The sequence below is a fragment of the Equus przewalskii genome, chromosome 11 (assembly GCF_037783145.1).
Source record: "Equus przewalskii isolate Varuska chromosome 11, EquPr2, whole genome shotgun sequence".
NCBI classification, from domain to species: domain Eukaryota; kingdom Metazoa; phylum Chordata; class Mammalia; order Perissodactyla; family Equidae; genus Equus; species Equus przewalskii.
In genome coordinates, this window is record NC_091841.1 from 27,500,676 (window position 1) to 27,521,748 (window position 21,073).

The window sequence follows — 21,073 nt, forward strand, 5'->3', positions numbered from 1 at the left end:
GGGTGTAGGGTGCATTTCTGCTCCAGGACGTCTAGGGGCTCTGCTCGAAGACTCGAACACCAAGGGTGTAGTCATCCAAAGGCTCATTCACTCATGTCTGGCAGCTGATGTTGGCTGCTGGTGGAGTGCCTAACAAGGGCTATTGTCTGGAGCACCCAAAGAGGGCCTCTCCATGTGGCTTAAGCTTCCTCATAACATGGTGGCTCCAAGGGCAAGTGTACCAAGAGAGTGGAGGCTGTATTGCCCTTTATGATCTAGCCTCAGAAGCCACATCTATCACTTCTGCCCCTTTCTCTTGGTCAAAGTGATTACAAAGGTCCACCCGATTTCAAAGGTGGGGAGCATAGGATCCCACATCTCGATGGAGGCTTGTCAACATCACATTGTAAGATTCGCATGTGGCATAGGAGATATATTAGTGGCCATCTTCAAAAATGCCATCAGCCACTGAGCCAAAGCCATTCCTAACTGATCGACGTCTACAGAGTGGCCTGCAGAATGAACGCCAACTGTTTTGTGATGCTGGTTTGAGGGAGGAAGGTGGCGTTACGTCAGCTTAGGCCTACTGGGGGCAGGATGGCCTGCTCGGGTCGTTTATTGGAGCCTTCTGGCTTGTGGCAGATTAAATATGGCCACGAATTCTTTGCAGCTCCTCCCCTCAGGAGGTGGAATCTGGTTCTGTGCTCTTTAAATCTGGCTTGGCCTCATGACTTGCTTTGACCAATAGAATGTGGCGGAAGTGAGGCCGTGCAACTTTGGAGGCGAGGCCTCAAGAGCCTTTCACCTTCCACCTGTGCTCTCTTGGAACCCCGAGACCACCATGCTGTGAGGACGCCCAGCGCAGTCTCCTGACAGGTGAGAGGTCACGTGCAGGGGAACTGAGGCCTCCAGCCAAGAGCCAGCATCAGTTTCCAGACCCGCGGTTGAGGCCATCTTGGACATGCCAGTCCCAGTTGAGCCCCAGATGACCATAGCCACAGACGTGACCCCAGCTGAGACCAGCAGATGAACCACTGAGCTGATCCCAGCCCAAATTGCTGATCTACCGAATAATGAGAAATAAGAAATCCTTGTTGTTTAAGCCACTGAGTTTGAGGGTGATTTGTTACATGTAATGAACAGCAGATAGAAGGCCCTGGACCCACTTCCACCTCATGATGGCCGGTCACGAGGCTGGGACAAGCAGGGAACCAGAAATCCCAGAGTCTGCTGGACAGCTCCCTTCTCCTGGTCTCCTGATGTCACTTGGTCACGTGTTTGGTCTCTAGTAGAGCCAGCATCCAGCCAGGATGCTCCATTCTGAACGATTCTCAAAAGGAGCATCACGCCTGAAGAAGGAGGCAGAGCTTTGCTCCGGAAGCCCAGAGGCCTCTGCCTCTGCTCTCTGATCGAGGCCTGACGCAGGCTCCGCACGGCATGGCCCAAAGAGAGCACCTGATTTCTAACCCCCGCCCCAGCCCTGCTCCCCGCTCCATCTTTTTCATCTCAGTAAATAGTGTCACCATTCACCCACTCACTTAAGCCAGACACCTGCCTGGCCATCCTCTTCTTTTTTGTTTTCTTAAACTCTGTATTGCTGTATGTGAGATTTCAAACACCAGAAAAGTAGAGACATGGGTGCAGTGAGGCCCTTTGTCCTCAGCACCCGGGGCTACAGCCATGGATGGTGCACCACGTCCACTCTCCCTTCATCCGCAACCCCCTCCCTTCTCCGCGCCCCCGCTGGAGCTGGATTGTTTTGAAGATCTAGAAGGTGTAGCACGCCATCCATGCACAGCCCCCTCGCCCCCAACGTGAAACCCACCACCCAGGATTTTACCTACCACACGTCTCGCTAGACTGTCCCAGGTCCTTGCCACCCAAGCCACCACCTGGCTCCAGGCCCCCAGGGGTCCTTGTCCAGGGACTGCTGTGGACTCCAACAGGCCTCCTCCCCCTCATGCCCTCCAGCCCACGTAGCATCGCCTTAGGATGTAAATCTAATCATGATTCCACCTCGCTCATAATGTGCCCATGGCTCCCAGCACACATCAGGTGAACTGCGGAGTCCCGCCCCTGCACGCAGGTCCCTGTGGGGTCGGGCAGACGCTTCTGAGTTCCCCTTGAGCCCGCTCCCCTTTCCTTACAAGCCCAGCCGCAGTGGCCTTGTGCCTGATCCTACAACAAGCCGAGCTCCTTCTACCTGGAGGTCTTGGCACACGCTGTTCCACCTCCTGGAGCGCTCTTCCTTTCCTCAGCTCTTTCTGTGATCCCCTCAACGCTCGGCTGGGCCGTGTGTGACTCCTGACCGCTCTGTCTAAAGGCAACCTCAGGGGCCAGGCCGGTGGTGCAGTGGTTAAGTGCGCACGTTCTGCTTCGGCGGCCCAGGGTTCACCGGTTTGGATCCCGGGTGCGGACATGGCACTGCTTGGCAAGCCCTCCTGTGGCAGGCGTCCCACGTATAAAGTAGAGGAAGATGGGCATAGATGTTAGCTCAGGGCCAGTCTTCCTCAGCAAAAAGAGGAGGATTGGTGGCAGTTAGCTCAGGGCTAATCTTCCTCAAACAAAAATAAATAAATAAAAATAAAGGCGACCTCACCAACCACGCCGCCCTTCTCTACCACAGCTCCCTTTGTGTTTCCTTTCTGCCACTCGCTGAGTGGCAACAATTTTTATTTACATATGTATGAGTTTATTCTCTCTTTCATCTCTTAGATCTAAAGTGATAGGGGGGCAAATGGTCACAGGCGCAGAACTTTGAGTCAGGCAGAGTCCCAACTAGCCACGACGACCCGAGTGGCCCTGGGCAAGTCACTTAGCCTCTCTCTGCCTCAGTCTTCTCAGCTGCAAAATGGGATAAAAATAGAATCTCCTGACTTTGAAGGGTTGTCATAGGATTAAAGAAAGTAACATGCTACTGTGCTTAGAACAGGGTCTCAAACGTGGTGAGGGCTCACCGAATTCAGCTCTCATCGCCATTTGTACTGTTATTAGTAGTGATAAATAGGCACTCCATACCACACACACATGCTCACCAGCAGCCAGCACAGTGCTGGGCACACAGTAGATGTCCGGTCAACACGTGTCAGGTGAGTGATTCCTCGGCTCCTACTCACACTGCCAATGTCCTGGGGTTGCTGGTCCTGCGGATGGAGTAGAGGAGCCCCTGTCCCGTGGCCCAGACCAGCCAGCGGAGCTCCGCACGGCTCAGCCTCGCCTGAGGTGGAGCTTTATGATCTTTGGTTAATGGGCCTGAGAAGGGCACGCAGGGAGGTGTCTGCCGCCTCCCTAGTCCAGAGCGAACCAGGAAGTTTATGTCTCTTCCATGGATCCAGGCCCAGAACCACAAGACCCCTTGGAGCTTCCCCGACGTGACAGGCCCCTGCATTTTTCAGGAGTTTCATCTTCCTTCAAATGTCACACATTCTGCCATCTGTTCTCCAGAGGCCAGGAGTATGCAGTCATTGCTGGGGGGCCCAGGGTGTATCTGGAAAGGGCATAGAGGATCAGGCGTCCAGCCAAACGCTGAGTGAGGGCGGCAAGGGCGATGCTGTCCTGCTGGGTGAGGCAAAGGCCCCCGGGAGACGGATTCAACAGAAACAAGGACAGGCGGCCCGGCCAGACTGATAACTGCTCACAGTTATCACAGGTGCCAAAGGCCGTGCCACGTCTGCGCCACGGCGGCGTCTCCGTCCAGAATGTCAGCTGACACCCAAATCAGCTAGTTTTCCGTAACCCCCGGTGGTACTCCAGAAGACGGATGAATTTTTCTCCTCTTTCACTACTGCTTTAAAAACTTATGGAATGAAATGGACCAAAATTAAATACTGACTTTTTTCAGTAGAAGAGTTTCAGTGTAGGTGTTATTGAGGCATGGTATGTTATAAAAGACAAAACAGTGTTATAAAAGGCTGCAATAATAAAGACAACTATTTTAGTAGAGATCCAGCTCAAACCTCTAGAAAACCTTATAAAACAAATATAGGGTCATTTAAAAACTCAAATATGGGCATTTACGAAGTAGGAGTCAGAGTTGCCTCCTGCACTCCCGGCCTTGCTCCATCTGTTTCTCTAGTCAAACTGGGAGAGCAAGACGTGGAGGGTGCTTGGACTCACCAGGTGAAGGTGGCTATGCTGGAAGTTACTGGAATCCCCCAGCCATGGGGTGTAAAGAAAATTCAAATCTCTATCTTCAACCTGGACCTCTGTTTTTTTGTGTTTTTTTTGGTGAGGAAGATTGGTCCTGGGCTAATATCTGTTGCCAATCTTCCTCTTTTTGCTTGAGGAAGACTGTCGCTGAGCTAACACGTGCCAATCTTCCTCTATTTCCTATGTGGGACGCCGCCACAGCGTGTTTTGATGAGTGGTGTATAGGTCTGTGCCCGGGATCTGAACCCACAAACCTCAGGCTGCCGAAGCAGAGCACGTGAACTTTAACCACTACGCCACTGGGCCAGCCTTGCTGGACCTCTGTTTTGAGCTCTGGATTCAGGCACCCAGTTGCCTTGTTGAGCAGTCTACTTGGTTGACCTCTAAACACAGCATACTCCACAGATCCCAAACTGACCACATCAGCCATCTCCCCAGAGTGACTTCTTCTCCTCACGCCCCCACCTCCGTGAATAGCACCACCTGGGAGCCAGAACCTGGCCGCCATCGTTCCTCTCCTTCACATTGACCCAGCCAGTCACTGGGTCCTGTTCAAATCTACTCTCCAGCCACCTCTCAGTTTTGCTCTCTCCTCCCATCCAACTCTGCCTCTGCTTCGGTTCAGGTCACCATCATCTCCTGCCTGGGAAGGGCCCTGAGCGGCGTCACCTGTGTGTCCTTGCTGCTCTCCTATCTGGTTACCCTGTATCCCCTGATGCCTTGTGGAGTCTCTGACACATAGTGGGGTCTCACTAAATACTGGATAAGTGAGAGAACGGGTTATTATTTTAGTGGGCAGGAGTGGCCCCTGTTTGACTCTTTGTCCTGTAACATCTCTCATTCCGTGGGGATATGGGGCTCTGTGTGTGTCTAGTGTCCTAAGTTACAGCCACAGGAACCAGAAAAACCATCCTGGGGGGGGTTCTCTGTGAGCAGATCCCATAGTGGAACACCTACGAGGGCAGAAAATAAAATCTACTTTTTTATGATTTACTTATTAGCGAGAGAAACTGACACTTAAAAGTTGCCTCCCACTTTAAACCCAGCCGGTGGGTCTATAATTGGCAGACTTCCCCTCCTCTTCAACTGACAAAATTGCAGGCACATGACCCAAGAAACGCCAAATGGATGCTCCTTCCTTGGAATGTTCACTTTAGGCCAAGTCTCAAAGATTCTGAGAATGGTTGGGGACAAGGATCTGGCAGTGGCTTGATCACGCTATTCCGGAGTCCCTGCTCCAGGCTTCTAAGCTGCTCCAGCTTCTACGTGTCTCCAGGTCTGAGTTTCAGCCCATGTTAACCCCACAGCTCCCAATAGTCTACCAAAGACTCTTTTTTGTTTGTCTTGCCATTAAAGGACCCTGACTGGCTGGGGTCAATGTGCCCCTGGGAGACGAACATTGGCTCCTCTCCTTTGGGGTTTAAAGGATTCAATAGCTCCAGAAGGCTAGAGGTGGATGTGAATTGAGGTCAGATGACAGGAAAGAACCTCAGGAAGCCCCAAGAGAGGGACGGCCAAGGGGGTTGGGGGGACTGAGCTAGACACACAGTCAGTAGCACGGTCTAGATGGTTCCTGGATGAAGGCTGAAGCTGGGAACATCTCTTGACCCAGCCCCTCGCTGCAGTGGCTGTGACAGCTGTGGCAGCACACTGTCCCCTCAGCCACACGGCCACACGCGGGGAGACTCTTGTGTGATAATCAGCCGCAACAGCGCTCCCGAGGGAGGCTCTCCCAGCCGGTGGGACTGCAGCAGGAAGTGGCTGGCGATTTTCAGGTGGCAGTTTCTCTCACTCATAAGCAAGCCAACAAGAAAAAGTCGATCTTATCTTCTCCCATGGGTGGAAACTGAAATCCAAGCCGGCCTGTGGGTGCTGTGCACAATCAGGTTAGGAAGAAGAGATCACATGCAGGATGAACGACGGAAGCCTGTGGAGAACACGCAAACGTGGATTTTGGTGAACATTCCAAGGAAGGAGCATCCATTTGGCGTTTCTTGGGTCATGTGCCTGCAATTTTGTCAGTTGAAGAGGAGGGGAAATCTGCCAAGATTTTATCTTCTGTCCTACTGGGTGCTCCGCTGCAGGACCGGCTCCCTGTGGCTGGTGGGATCTCACACCAGCCGGGAACTATTTTCCTGGTCCCTAAGTGTGGTCGGCAGAATCATGGCCCCAAATATCCACATTCTAACCCCTGGAGCCTGTGAACACGTTACATAGAAAAAGGGTCCTTGCAGATGTGGTTAAGGTTAGGGACCTTGACGTGGAGAGATGATTATTCTGAAATGTCCAGGTGGAGCACCCACGGTAACCAGACTTCCAGAGGCTTCTCTGATCAGCCTATTTTCAATGGCCACCAAGGGTCGGAGACTCATTGGGACCTGGTGACACGCTAGTCTGTGGGTTGGGCAGTTAACGGGCAGGACAGACTGCTTTTACTGTTCCTTTCTCCTGAAACCTTGGAATTCTTTCCTCTGTATCATTCCAAGGGGAGTCTGACTCTCCCCAGCGTGGGCCAGTGCTAGATCCAGGCCGGAGCAAGCCCTCGGGAGAAAGCTGCCACCAGGTGTCTGTGTTACAGCAAGAAGATCCAGCGTCCCCTAAGGCCCCCCAACCATCCAGGTGTCAAGAGCTAAACATTCGCTTTCTGCTGCCTGGCCGTACACCCCAAAATCCACGTTTGCGTGTTCTCCACAGGCTTCCGTCGTTCATCCTGCATGTGATCTCTTCTTCCTAATCTGATTGTGCACAGCACCCACAGGCCGGCTTGGATTTCAGTTTCCACCCATGGGACAAACCCGGCAATGGAGTCGAGAAAGGGGGGAAGGGAAGGGTTATAGACATCCCCAATCCCACACCTTCTTCCCAGTCCTCCTAAGTGTCCTCCATCAGGATCCTGGGGTCCTACAAGACCCTTCCTTTGATGTCGGGCCCCATGCACTGCAGCAGCTTCACAGGGACGCCATGAAATAGTATAAAACTTTGAGAGAAACAGAGAGATACTGGACATCTGTCAGACAACTGGCAAACCGCTAGCTGGAGGCAGTTCACAATTTCAACACTGGATTGCACTACGTTCCTTTTGATGACATAATATCTTTGCAAAGCCGGGTTTTTGGCAGCCTCGAATACCACGGGGAAAGTCAATGTGGAACAGGAAACGAAGGTGATGATGTCCGGTCTGATTCCAAGTTTTGAGAAGTTGTGCAGTGCCCAACAGACACACACATCCCATCAGCAAGCTGTTGTGGTTATTTAAGAATAAAATAAAATATTCTTCTATCTTTCAATGTATGTGTATTAGTTTTCCAAACAACTACCGAGGTGTTAAGACACAAGTACTTCTTACGTTGCTTGGATCTAACTCTTTTTAAATGGAACTGTCAGGTGTTTTTTTGGCCCAGGGGTGCCACAAAAAACTCACTGGGACACTCAGGATATGGTTGAACCATAGTTGTTTGAGAACCTCAGCCCCAGGGGCTTGTGGGTTTGGGACGTCAGTTTCCACAATTTGCCTCTCCCATGATCAGTTTCGGCTTCTTGTAGCAGGTTCAAGCAGCCACCATGAAGGTCCTCACTGGCGTCCAGCAGGAAACCTGGACTCTCCTCATAGAGTCCTTTCTTCTGTCTAACAGATCACGGTAGCTGTAGTGGGCACTATAGGATGCCCGTTTTTGAAATAAGGAGGCAAACACAGAGTGAGTAAGGAACGTGCTGATGGTTCCCAGTCCTCAAGCAACAGAGCAGGAATCCAAGACTGTTGGGTACAGAGCGCCTGCTCTTAACGGCTGCCAGTTGGGCTCCCAGTGAGACATCCCTGAACTCAACAAGGCACGCTAAAGCGTGGCCATTGCCGGGTGCCCTAAGGCTGCACCTCGACTGGGCCCCTTGTCTGGATCCCACCAGGTCACTGCCAATGCCTCACTTACTAGCATCATTCACCCAAACCACAGACAACTGACTCCTCCTGGGTGAGGAAGGCTTCACCCTGCCCCCAAACCACAGCGTGATCAACCTGGGCATCCGCATCCTGCAGCCTTGTGCTAAAAACGAGCGCCCTGGGAGGTGGGCATTTTCTAGGCGGCCGTGGCTATCGTTATGGACTGGCTCTGCTCTAGGGGTGAAGATTACAGATCTATGTGGGTTCAAACCTCCGCTGACTAAGGCAGTCAAATAAATCAGGAAGCTTAACGCCAGGCACTCAGGAAGGTACCTTCTGCTTCTTCACCTGTAAATTGTGGTAAGAAAGGTGCTTACTTCCTGGGGGTTGTTATGGGTTGTAAATGCATTAAGACATGTAAAGCCTTTGGAATAGGACCAGACATAAGTGCTGCAAGCATTCACTATTGTTTTCATTATTATTTGGCACCAAACCCCACTCTAATTGGTAGAGGCCAGGGCACCAGAGCTGGAATCTCATCTGGAAAGCGTCCCACTCCCGTAGGCCTGAGTTTGTCAAGGTGGGAAGGCTGCCCAGCTGGGTGCTGGCACCTAGTTGAACTCAGTAGGTGTTGGTTCCGCCCCCCTCAACTGTCTCCCCAGTCTGTCCCAGTAATGGTTGAAAAACATTTTATTGAGCTCCTGGCACTGAACCCAGAGTCTCCTGGCTTCCTGGGGCTCCAGTCAGCGTGGGAGTCAGCAGGCTAGTATTTTCAGCAGTGATGAAAGCTGATGTAGAGGTCTGCCCTGGGATCAATCCGGCTCCCCGACCTGTGACTTGCAGCTCCCACAGAGGGTCTCTGAGCCCAAACCCACCTCCGTCAAACACACCCCCCTCGGGAAGGTGTCCACGCTTTGGAGCGCTAGTTGGGGCAGGGGAAGCCCAGCCCTAAGAATTCTGGGCCACCAGGTGAGACGCTGTGCTTTCGGCCCTGCACCAAATTCGTGGGGAAGGGACAGCAGGACTTCCACCAGCCTGTGTAAAGACCGGCAGGGGCCGCCGCAGCTCACAGAGTGGCTCGAGGGCCGGTGTGAAGGCCCCTTGAGGTCTTCCAAATACGACGGAGGGACTTGCGAGGGGATCTGCTGTTTGGCCGGCAGGAGTCGGCAGATATTTGAGGAACACAAACATTTAATAAATTAAGCAACTATTTATTGAACAACTAATGTGCTTTGGAGAGAGGGGCCGGACCGAGGCCTCCCAGGGGCTGCAAGCCGCGGCGCCGGAGGCAGGTGGCGCCAAATGCCCATTCATGGACGCCGTCCGCCGGGCTCTCGACTCCGTCTCGCAGCTCCCCCACAGAACCCGCAATCCAGACGAACGGAAACCGTGGGTAGGGAAGGAAAGAGGGCGCCAGAGCTGGGGTCCGGTCAGGGACTAGGGGTTCGAAGGACTGGCGGGTCTAGGCACGCCCAGAAGGTGGAGAGCCGCTCCAAGAGCCCCAGGCCCGGAGAGGGCGGGGCTTGCGTCCTAAGAAGGCGGGGCCTAACGGTGGGCGGGGCTATTCATTAGCAGGAGGCGGGGCCTGGGAAAAGAGGTTGGGTTACGTCTTTGCGTGGGCGGTACTTGTGCTCCAAGCCCCGCGCGAGGGGCGCTCTGGGTGGGCGGGACTTCAGAGACCGCCAGGGGCGGGGCTCGTGGGCATTCTTAGTGGGCGGGCGCGGAGGCTCCGCGTAGGTGGGCAATTACCTCAGCGCGAGGGGAAAGTGTGTCAGCTGCACGTGGGTGGAGCTCTTGCCCTTCTGAGGAGGGTCTGAGACTCCGCCCCTGCCATTTGGGACGCACGGTGAAGGGGCGTGGCTTGTGCTAGGGGCGGAGCCTGCAGAGGCGATTGAGAGGCACGCGTAGACTCCTGGAGGGCGGGGTTTTCATCTCGCCCGGACAAAGTCTAATATCTCTGCGGGATTCCCGGCACTCGTGGACCAAGTCCCGGCAAAGTGAGGGGGCGGAGCTTGTAGTTCTGTTAGGCGGGGCACGGAACGCTGCGTGAAGAGAACGTGTAAACTCTCAGCGTAATTCATACCTCCCGGAAGCGGGAACCAATAACTCTGTCAATCTCTGCGCGAGCCGCGCTGAAGAGGCGGGGCTTACGGCACTGGTGGGCGGGGCGATAGGTACTGCCTCGGCCGGGGCGGGGCTGATAGGGCAGAGGGGCGGGGCAATAGTTCTGCGACAATGTCTGAGCTGGCAGGGGGCGAGGCTCCGCGGCCTTAGTGGGCGGGGCTTCTGGAGAGCTCCCGACGGGGCGCTCGACGGCAGTGGGTGGGCGTGGCTCGTAGCTCCGTGGGACCCGGCTGGCAGTGCCGGCGTCTGTGGGCTGGCCGGGTTCGCGCCTGAGTGGGGCGGGCCCTGAGAGCCAGTGGGCGGAGCTTGAGACACAGCCCGGACCTGGGCGGAACGCCGGCTCGGCGCAGGCGGGGGTTCTGCCCTGGGAGGCCGTCTGTTTAGGCCCGCACGCAGCTCCGCATCTGGTGCTCATTACGGATGACAAAGAGCCGGCTCTGGGCCCCCTTCCCCACTCCCATCCCCTCCCTCCGACAGCAGTGCATTTAACTCCTTCCTGTCCTTGGGGCGCTCTGGATACCCTTCCCAGGTTCACAGGAGGGAGCTCCAGTCCTTCCCTTCCAGGCAGGCTTTGTCACCCCCCCAGGCTGCACCCCCACCTCCTCAGACTCAGGCCTCTGGGCCACCTCGCGACCCACACTCCCATCCAGCGAACTTTTCCGGCAGCATCTCCGAGGTTAAAAGTTTGGGCAGGATCTGGCGGGGGCGTCTGGTTTGAGTTAGGGGAACGTGAGAGAGCGGGGGGGGGGGGGGGGGCGGGGGGGCGGTGCATAGCGTTCTCTCCGCCCCCTCCGCGGCCCCCAGGTTAGTCCCCAGCTCCAGCCCCTCCTCTCCTGGTCCCCTGGGGCCCAGCCCAGGCCCAATCCCTGGGGCCAGAGGGTGGCATAGGGCACCGGGTAGGGAAGGGGGCTCCGGGCCACCCCTCTTCCCTGCCCGGGTGGTCGTGGTGGTTCTGCGCCGTCCTAATTAGAGACCCCTTAAAGGCTGCAACTGAAAAATTACAGAGGCACTGGGAACTGGCGCCTCCCCCGCCCACCCGGGTCCCGCCTCTCCTCCTCGTCCCCAAGGCAGTGAGCCCAGGATGAGGGCGGTTGCCGGTTCCTCCAGGCTGTAATTTTTGACCATCCCCTCCTCCCGTTCATGGGATACTTCAGCCTTGAGCAGCCTGAACCCTCGGTCAAGCTGGGGGTCTCCTGTGTTCTCTCTGTCTCCGCACTAGGCACAGGGAGAAGGACAAAGTGTAGCCCGAGACTGGAAGGCCTTGCTCAGGAGGCTGCCCAGGGACCTGGGTTCTGTGCTCTCCCATCCCAACCTGCAAGGCTCTGACACCCACCGCCTCCCCAGAGCAGGAAGGAGGAGCGCCTTCAGAGCACCTACAACTCAGAGGGGTGGTGGCACCCTTAAGAGCCCCAGCCACCAACTTCTGAGCAGCCTGAAGGGATGGGAAGAAAAGTACCAGAAGAAAGTTAGGAGGAGCTCACCCACCAGACCCCCTTCACTCTCCAGAATCGCCAGGCCCAGAGCTTACCTTTGATCCCTAAACCCCAATTTGGCTCCTGTTCAGCAAAAGCCCTCATTCCAGAACCCTCCCCCAGATTCAGCCCCACCTTCTTGGAGTTTTGGTAAAAAGAGGAACAAATGTGGAATTCTCTCCATGCCAAACCTCCCACTCCTGGGCTCACTGTGTGACCTGGGGCAAGGCTCTGCCCTCTCTGGGCTCCTGTTTCCCTGAGAATCCCTGAAGTATACCCTTCCTTAGGGGATCTTACCTTATTTTCTTGGGGGCCCAGACAAGCCGAAGGAAGGTCTCCTTTTTGTCGAGTCCTCCCAGACCCTCCCCTCAGGCACCAAAGAGGGTCAGGAGCTTTGGGAGAGGTTGGCACCCTGTTTATTGGAGCAGAGCCCAGCACCCACCCCCTGAGGTCCTGGGGGCCTCAGCATCTCCTCTCTCGTGAGTGCTGGGGCGGGGAGCAAAGTTCCAGAGAGTCAAGTCTAGTGGTTGACTGAGAGAGGAGCCTGGCTGGGCCCGGGGGAGCAGGAAGCCCTCTGTCCAGCTGGTCAGCCCCCATGGGTCCCTGGTGCAGCCTGACGCATGTGTCCAACACAGGCTCCTTACCTTCACCCCGCAGAGGGGGGCTGTGCCCCATCACACGCTGGTTCTGCAGGTCTGCACCCCTGTGAGACTGCCCCGGTGGGGCGCGGGTTCTGTTGGGCCCTTGCCCCCAGCGTGGGTGACCCAGCGATAGCAGTCCGTGACGCGCTTGTTGGGCGCGTGGGGGCCACAGCGGGTGCAGTACACGATGCCCAGTGCGAGTAGGACCACCAAGAAGATGCATGTTGGCACTAGGAGTGCCACCAGCAGCCACCGGTCATCCCTCCGGCTGTGCCCTGCCAGACTGCCCTCTCCCAGGGCTGTGGGGGCTGCTGTGGGGGCCACTGAGGGCAGCCATGGGGCCAGCTTGAGGTCAGGGGCACCTTCCCTTGGGACTTGTGGGGCTTTGGAATGGGGGTGTGTAGGGCTGGTGAGGGAGGTCTGGTTAGTGGGGCTCTGAGAGGGCAGGGGAATGTGGGGGGCTGGGGGCAGGGTGGCAGCAGGCACAGGGACTTGATGGGCAGGGGGCACACGGGACCTGGAGGTAGTGGTCAGAGGGGGCTGGACAGCTGAGGTAATGGGAAGGTGGGTGGCCTGGGCTTTGAGGACTGGGACATCTTGGGTCACAGGGGCTTGATGGGCACTGGAGGTGGTGACCAGAGGGGTGTGCTTAGCTGGGATTCGAGGCAAATGAGTGGTGGTCTGGGTATCAGGGACCTGGGTGACTGGAAGCCTGGGGGGCTGGTGGGCAGGGGAGAGTTCAGGATATCTGGCTGAGCTAATGGGGAGCTGGTGGGCAGGGGGCCGTGCTGGGTGAGTGGCAGAGATGATGGGGGGTTTGTGGGCAGAGGGCAAGTCTGGATAGCTGGCTGAGATCATGGAGAACTGATGGTCACGGGGCAGAGCTGGGTGCACGGCAGGGATCATGGGGGGCTGAGGGGCAGGGGCCAGGGGTGGGCGTGTGACAGAGATAATAGGGGGTTGGTGGGCAGAGGGCAGTGTGGGGCGCGTGGCAGAGACCACCACGGGCCGGGTGACAGAGAGCACTGAAGAGTGGTAGGGGACCCTGGGGGCACTAAGCGGGGGTGGCCAGGTGGGGTCCAGGTAGGGCATCGGCGGCTCTCCATCCTCTGGGAAGCTGGGTCTGTAGGCCAGGCCAAAGTCAGGCAGATGCGTGGCCTCCATCCATGGGATCTCAGGCATCTCTGTCCAGCCACCATTGAAGGCCTCCCAGGCCTCATCTTCATCCTCTTCATCCTCCTCCATATCCAGCAACTTGTCCCCAAGGTCCTGGGAAGCCCGAGCACCCATGGCCCCAGCAGGACTGCAGCTGATGCCATCAGCCTCTAGCTCGTGGCCCTCACTGCAGTAGCACTCGAAGCCACCAATGTAGTTGACGCACATCTGCTGGCACACGCCAGCGATCTGGCACTCATCTGTGTCCACGCAGCGATGAGGCTCATCCTCGGCTGGCCGGAAACCCAGGCGACAGTGGCAGCTGTAGCCCTGTGGCCCACCAGGCTCACACTGCTGCTCACAAGGGGCATGGGCACAGGGATCCTCACAGCTGTGCCCGTCTGCTGCCAGCCGGAAGCCTTCAGAGCAGCGACAGGACACACGACCATCCACCTCCTCCACGCACTCGTGTTCGCAGCCCCCATTGTCCGGGCCGCAGCCGGTCCCCGGGCACAAGGGCCCAGCCCGCGACCAGCCCACGCCACCATCGGGCCGCTTCACGCAGAGCAGAGAGGCTTCTCTGCCAGCCTGGCATGGCACGGCAGCCACCGAGCCGTAGGGCAGCCACTCAAACTCGGTGGAGACCAGGTGGAAGGGTGTGGTGTAGACGGCTGGCCCGGCCTGGCCTGCCTCATCCAGCAGCGCTGGGCAGGAGCCCTCGAAGCCGAACTGGCACAGGTAGCCGTCAACAGCCAGCGTGCACGAGCCCTCGAGCCAGCGATGCTCGCCGCCCGCCTCCAGGGCCGCACAGCGCTGGGCCGGGCAGGGCGCCCCGGTGGCCGGCTGGGCCCAGTTGGTGAAAGCTGTGTCCTGGTCCCCCGTGGTCCACGTGAAACCGCGCAGGGGGCGCTGCGGCTGGCATTGCCGGGCCTGCCGCTGCAGCCCAATCCACAGCAGCCGGCTGGCCGGGCCGGCACCCACCAGGCTGTCCACGCGCTGGGCCTCCTCAGGGGTCCGCGGAGTGGCCAGGTCACCCCCCAACTCGCGGCAGGCCCGCCAGGCCTCCAGGAAGGTGCGGCGCCGCGGGAAGAGCGCGTAGCAGCTGCCCTGGCCGCAGGCAGCGCGGGGCTCGGTGGCCCAGGGGGCCTGGCCCAGCGAGGGCACCGCGGCCGCCCAGGCCAGCAGCAGGCGCAGCAGCATCGCGACGCCCCCCGACTGGCCCGGGCCCGGCCCGAGGCCGCTCTTGACAGGGGGAGGGACTGGGGCCTCCGGCGGGCGGGCCAGGGGCGGGTCCGGGCGGCTCGGGCCTTGTAAGGAGTGGGCTGGGGCTGCTGCCAGCTCCCTGCTCCCGCTCCCCCGGGGCCGCAGGAGCAGGAAGCAGGCGGGCAGGGGGGCAGGGGTGGGGGGCGCTGGGGGTGGGGGACGGGGGAGGGGAGGAGGCGCAGCTCACGGGCTGGGCTCGGAGTCAAAGAGGGGGACCGCCTGCCTGAGGAGGCTGGACCCCCCTCAAAACCCCAGCACAGTCCGGGGCTCTGGGCGGTAGGGTGAGGTCGCTTCCCAGAGACTCACAGAGACCCAAATTGGGACACACCAACCTCATCAGACCCATGAACAGTCTCACAGCCCAACTGCTTGTCATCCGTGTGGAAACACGCTCTGACTCATGCCCTTCACATCGCACATGTGTGTGCTCCTCTGCCCACGCAGGACCACTCTCTTGACACTGTCCATTGGTCCCAGATCTGCATATGCTCTGACGCGCTAAGCCCTCCCCCTCGCTGTACCAGCTGGCCTGCAGCCCCCTTCCCACATGTGCACATACAAAAGTGTGGCGTTCTACATGCCCTGGCACAGGAAGTCCCTCACATTTGTGTGCAGGCCCTGAATGGGAACCACCTTGATCATGCAGGCATGGGCATCCTTAACCCCTTATTTGTATACTAAGCTCCTGCCTCAACCTCCCCTGCCAAGCCTCCCGGCTCCAGCTGGAGTGGGTGTGTGCAGAGAAGGAGAGGCAGGGGGCTGCCCTCCCTTCACCTCTGCTCAGCCTGGGGCCCTGGGAACCTGGGCTCAGAGGAGGAGGAGGCGGCCCCCAGACAGGAAATGCTTCTCTGGGCTCCTGCTGCAGGAGGGCAGGGTTTGTGGGGGAGGGGTTGGGGCAGGGGCTGGGAGCACTCAGGGTGGGCAGGGCTGGCTGCGAGGGGCCTGGTGAGAGGCCATGTATGGGCATGGGGCACACAATGACACATACGTGTGTGTGACACAGGCATCACATGTGTGGAGCCCTCCCTGCCCCCAGGGCCTGCTGCGTGGGCCTGGCCAGGGTCCTCTTCCCGCCCCTCCTGGAAGCCTCTGGAGGCATGTGTGCTGAGCCCATCATCCAGGATGGTCCCTGGGGAGCTGGTTGTCAGATTAACCCATGCACACCCACTGTACTCTTAGCAGAAGTTTGACTCCGGGCTGGGGACGTGGAGGAAAGATCCTGCTTCTCAGTGCGCTGCCCTGGTCCAGCTTCCCATGCTGCCACAGATCGGCTGCGTGACTGCGGGAAAGTCACTGACCGTCTCTGTGTTTCCATTTTCCTTATCTACAAAATGGGGGCGATGTGTTGGGGCCTTTCAGCTCAGCAGGGCGAGTGTATCACAGTGCTCACTGTTTGCAAATGTGCTTTGTCAGCTGCAAAGCATGAGGCAAACGTTCCTTGGTCTTCTGAGCAAATCTGGGTGGGGGTGGGAACCGGGGCAGCTTTGCTAACCACCTTACAGCGCCAGGGGTGGCCATGAAGACACAGCCAGTCCTCTTGAGAACCAGGGCTTTTGAGGTGCTTGCTGTATGCCCAGAAGGTGGTTCTTTCAAGGTCTGCATCTGTGAAGCACAGAGAATTATCCCCTTTCTCCTGAGACGAAAGTCAACATGGGGCAGTCCATCCTTCCATTGGCTCAGACCCAAAGCCTTGAGATCATCCTTGACTCTTCTTTCTCCCACACCCCACACCGCACATCCAATCTCTCCCCAAATCCTGTTGGCTTCACCTTCAAAACAGATCCAGAAGCTGACTGCTTCTCACCACCTTCTTTGCCACCCACCTCTGGCCCATGTCACTATCATCTTCCATCTAGGTTCTTGCAACAGCCTCTCCTCTGTTCTCTCTCTTGCCTTCTTCATCCTGCCAGTGGGATCCTATTAAAACCTAAGTCAGATCCAGTCATTTCGCTGCTCAGAACCCTTGAGGCCCTCACCTCACTCAGAAGAAAGGCCGAAGTCTTCCCCACGGACTCCAGGCCTATGTGATCTGCCCCCATACTTCTCCTCCCACTCTCTCCCCCGGACTCCCTCTGCTCCAGCCACCCTGTCCTATGGCTCTTCCTTAAACTCACCAGGCACATGTCCACCTCAGGGCCTTTGCCTTGGCTGTCCCCCCGCCTGGAACACTCTTTCTGCAATAATCGAACGCTCTGCATCTTTACTTTCTTCAGGTCCCAGCTCAAGGGTCAGCGTCCCTGCCCACCTCTCCCCTCCACCATCCCCTGGGCTCCCTGGCCCCCTGGTCTTGTTCCACTTTCTCCTTTGCACTGACCACCATTTTTACTTGTTGGCCTGAATCCCCCAGTAGCCAGGGTTTCTCAACTTCGGCATTGCTGATGTTTGGGGCTGGGTAATTAGTTCTTTTTTTTTTTTTTTAAAGATTGGCCCCCTAGGCTAACAACTGTTGCCAATCTTTTTTTTTTTTTCTCCATTTTATTCCCACCCCCACCCCTCCCCCCCCGCCCCCGGTACATAGTTGTATATCCTAGTTGCAGGTCCCTCTAGTTGTGGGATGTGGGACGCCGTCTCAACGTGGCCTGATGAGCGGTGCCATGTCTGCACCCAGGATCCGGACCCTGGGCCGCCGCAGCGGAGCGCGCCAACTTAACCACTTGGCCATAGAGCCGGCCCCGGTAATTAGTTATTGTAGGGACTGGGCTGTGCATTGTAAGATGGTTAGCAGCGTCCCTGGCTTCTACCTAGATGCCAATAGGAGCCCTCCAGTTGGGACAATCAAAAATGTCTCCAGACATTGCTAAGTGTCATGTCCCCTGGGAGCAACATCACTCCCAGTGGAGAACTCCTGCTCTAGGAGGCTGTGAGCTTGCTCCCTACTGTATCCCCTGAGCCTGGAAAGCTCTTGGCCCATAGATGCTGGTCAACAGGGTTTGTCCAAGGAATGAATGAGCGTCAGGTAAGTGAAGAACCTGGCTCAGGGTGATGCAGGTGGAAGGTGGGATTCTGCCTAGAGCCAAACCCCACCTGCTCCCCACACTCACCCAGCCTTCGCCAGGAGTTGGGCCATCCAAGAACTGGGCGATCCCTGGAAATCAGCAAGCCTTTTTGCAGGTGGGGACACTGAGGCCCAGGGAGTCTGAGAGCAGGTCGGTGGCAGGGCCGGGACTCGAACCAAAGCCTCCTGACTCTTATTCCAGTTCCCTTTTTGCTGCAGCACCCTGAGGAGTCTTGTGAGCGCAGGCTGAGAGTTGGGCCTGATGTCAAGAAGTGAGGATGGGAGGCAGGCCTGACAAGAAGAAGGCACAGCCTGGACAAAGGTGTGAGGTGGGAGAGCTCAAGATGCTTTTGGAGAATACAAAGAACTCCACTGGGCCTGGAGTGAGGGACATCTAGAGGGACAGTGAGGAGTAGAGAGAGAATATCAGAAAAGGAGTAGAGGCTTGGAAGGCAGTGAAGCTGGCTGGCCTCCATCATGGGCGCCATGGGGAAGAGGCATGACGGGAGATCCCTGTGGCTGGTGGTGGTGGGTGGAGGGGGGACCGGAGGCCAGGGACCAGTTAGGAGGTTGTTGCAATAGTCTGGGAGAGGCGAGGGAGCTGGCTGGAGAGCCGGGCAGCAGGGCGGGCCGGGCTGGGGGAGGCAGCCTCTGGAGGCTCCTTAGGGGCGGGCTGGAGCCTGGTCCAAGGGTGTGGCGGGCCCAGTCATGATTCGGGCAATGGCCAGTGCTGGGGCGTCTGAGGGGAGGCTGCAGGCCGTCTGGCGAGTGGGCGGGTCAGCTCAGAGGTCAGGACTCCAGCCTCAGTTGGGGTGAGGGGTTGGGGGGCAGGCAAGGGAAGCAGGAGGAGGAGGGTCAAAGGCCAAATTCCAGATGGTCTGGCTGGGCTTACTTGCAAGTAGAAGGAAGCCCGAGCCAGGAGGGGGGCAGTGTTAGGGAGGAGTGGGGCACCTCCGAGCCCAGCAAGGCTAAGGGTTTAGTAGGGAGAGAATGAGACTTGGAGACGTGCCTGGGTGCCCAGTTTGGGTGGGTGCCTAGCGCTCACCTGCCCTCATCCAAGTGGGAAGAGGTGGGAGTGAGGCTGCCTAGTCAGGACGGGAGATACAGTGGGCACAGCATCAGGGATCTGGAGGTGAAGGGATAGAGAAGGGCTGGTTGTGGTCTTACTCTTCCTGCCAGTTTCTTTCAGTCTCACTCACCTTGGTTCCCCCATAGCACAGAGGATATGCAAATCAGTGCAGTGAATGCTTGGAGGATGGGTGAATGGATGGATGGATAGATGGGTAGATGGATGGATGGATGGATGGATGGATGGATGGATGGATGGACTAATAGATGGATGAATGAATGGGTAGATGGATAGATGGATGGTTGGATGGATGGATAGGTGGATGGATGGATGGTTGGATGGATAGATGGATAGATGGATGGATGGATGGTTGGATGGATGGATGGATAGATGGATGGATAGATGGATGGATGGATGGGAGGGTGGTTAGGTAGGAGAATGGGTAGATGGATGGATGTAGGAATGAGTAAGTGCCTGGATGGATAGATGGCTAAATGGATGGGGGTGTGGATGAGAAGATGTTTAGGTGTGTGGGTGATACAAGGATTCAGGCAGAAGTGCTAATTCATAACTGGTCACCACCATGATGGATGGCATGCTCAGAATGTAACTGTGGGTCTGGAGGAGTGCAGCCCAGGAGGGTGGGACAGCTTGGGCTACTGCTGGCAGGGATGGTATGTGATGCTTCCCTGTTCCCACACAGCTCTGTGGGGGCCTGAGGTCAATGTGTCTCCCTGACTGAGGTGGGGACAGCTCAGGACACCAGACTCAGCTCGTGTCGGGGGGCAGGAGGATGGGGTTCCCCGCTCTGCTCATGGCCCTTATGGGGAGAGCTCACCTCAAGAGGGGCATGAAGACAGAAGCCCACTTCCCCAGAAGGAGCCTTGTCTTCCAGCTACCGGGACAAGCCAGACAGTGGTTTTGGATGCAGCGTGTGGGCCCGTGGGGGTGGGAGTGAAGGCAGCCTGCAGAGGGGCTGGCCCAAAGAGGAACAGCCAGGATGGGGGGGTCGAGTGGGATTGGGGGGCGCCCCCTGGGCAGGCGTCCTAGAGAGCCTTGGCACGCCTGGCCGCTGAGCCAGCACATTGCTTTGTGTACAAATCACCTCCTTTCCTCCTTTTTCTTTTGTCCCCATCCCCCCACCTCCCTCCATCTCTAAATTCTTCCCAAACCACCCGAGCCTTCAGGCTGTCGGGAGGAAGGGCCGATGGGTGGGCGGGAGGCGCCTGGTTTGGGTGGGAGCCTCAGGAGGGGAGGTGGGAGAAGTCCTAGGGCAGGAATGGGGAGGGAGGGGAATCTGGGAGGGAGGGCAGCGATTGTGCCCCCCCTCAACATGCTGGTGCCGCACCCTGTGAGCTTCTGGATGGGAGAGCCCGCAGGAAGGGGGGTGGCGCTGGCGACTGGACAGGGTAGGAGAGAGGCTTGGGGAAGGTGGGGCCCAGGAAGAAGGGGTGTTGTCCAGGCCTGGCCCCTAGGGGTAAAGGATGCTGACAGCTGGAGGGGGCTGGGAGGAGTGTCTTTGCCATGGACAGAGACTGTGTGTGTGTTCGTGGGTGTACCTGGGTGTCTGTGCATGTCCATGTGCACAGACTGCATGTGTGTGCACTTGCACAGGCCCAGCATTGCTGTGAGTGTGCGCAGCTGGGTGATGTGTGTGTGTCTCCGTGGGCCCACACCTGTGCCCACAGCTGTGAGAGGAGACGCGTATGGCTGTCCCCAGCTTGCCCAAACTGGGCCCAGCTGGAGACCCAGTCGCTCTCCTGGCAGACACCTAACCTGAACATCTGCCACATTTGCCCACAAGGAAGGGAGTCCTGGAGCCCTCATCAGAGCTAGAAGGGCCCAGCCCTTCCCCTCAGTGTACACACGGCCCAGGGAGGGACAAGGTTTGCCCCAGGTCACACAGTGGTGGAGGCAGAGCAGGGACTGTACCCAAGTCTGGGGATCCCAGGCTGGGACAGGTGCTGTCCCAGGCCTCACTATTCGTATCCTCCCTCTGGTGCCCTTTGGCTGCAAGGCTCCATGGAGAGGCCAGGAGGCTGGCCCTGCCCCAGCCTTGCTGTGTGCTCCAGGGCGGTCCTGGCTGGCCCTTCTTGGGCCGCAGCTTCCTCCTCTGTGCGAGGGGTACCTATGGGAGTGGACTCTGGTCCCTGTGGTGGCTGGCAGAGGCCTGCTGCCCACGGTGACTAACTTGTCCCAGTTTGCTGAGGACTTTCCTGGTCTCAGCACTGCAAGTCCTGTGTCCTGAGAACTTCCTCAGCCCCAGGCAAACAAGGACGGTTGGTCCCCCTGTTGCCAGGGACATTTCTCTTTCCACCACGTCCTTCCCACTGCTACCTCAGTCTCAGC

At 57.6% G+C, this 21,073-nt stretch overlaps 1 protein-coding gene across 1 annotated transcript; it reads right to left on the reverse strand.

Moving 5' to 3' along the window:
- Nucleotides 1-12,001: 12,001 nt before the first annotated feature.
- CD248 (CD248 molecule) lies at nt 12,002-14,676 on the reverse strand. Its single transcript, XM_070564275.1, has one exon. The coding sequence runs from the start codon at nt 14,595-14,597 to the stop codon at nt 12,276-12,278; it is 2,322 nt and encodes a 773-aa protein (XP_070420376.1). The 5' UTR covers nt 14,598-14,676; the 3' UTR covers nt 12,002-12,275.
- Nucleotides 14,677-21,073: the final 6,397 nt, after the last annotated feature.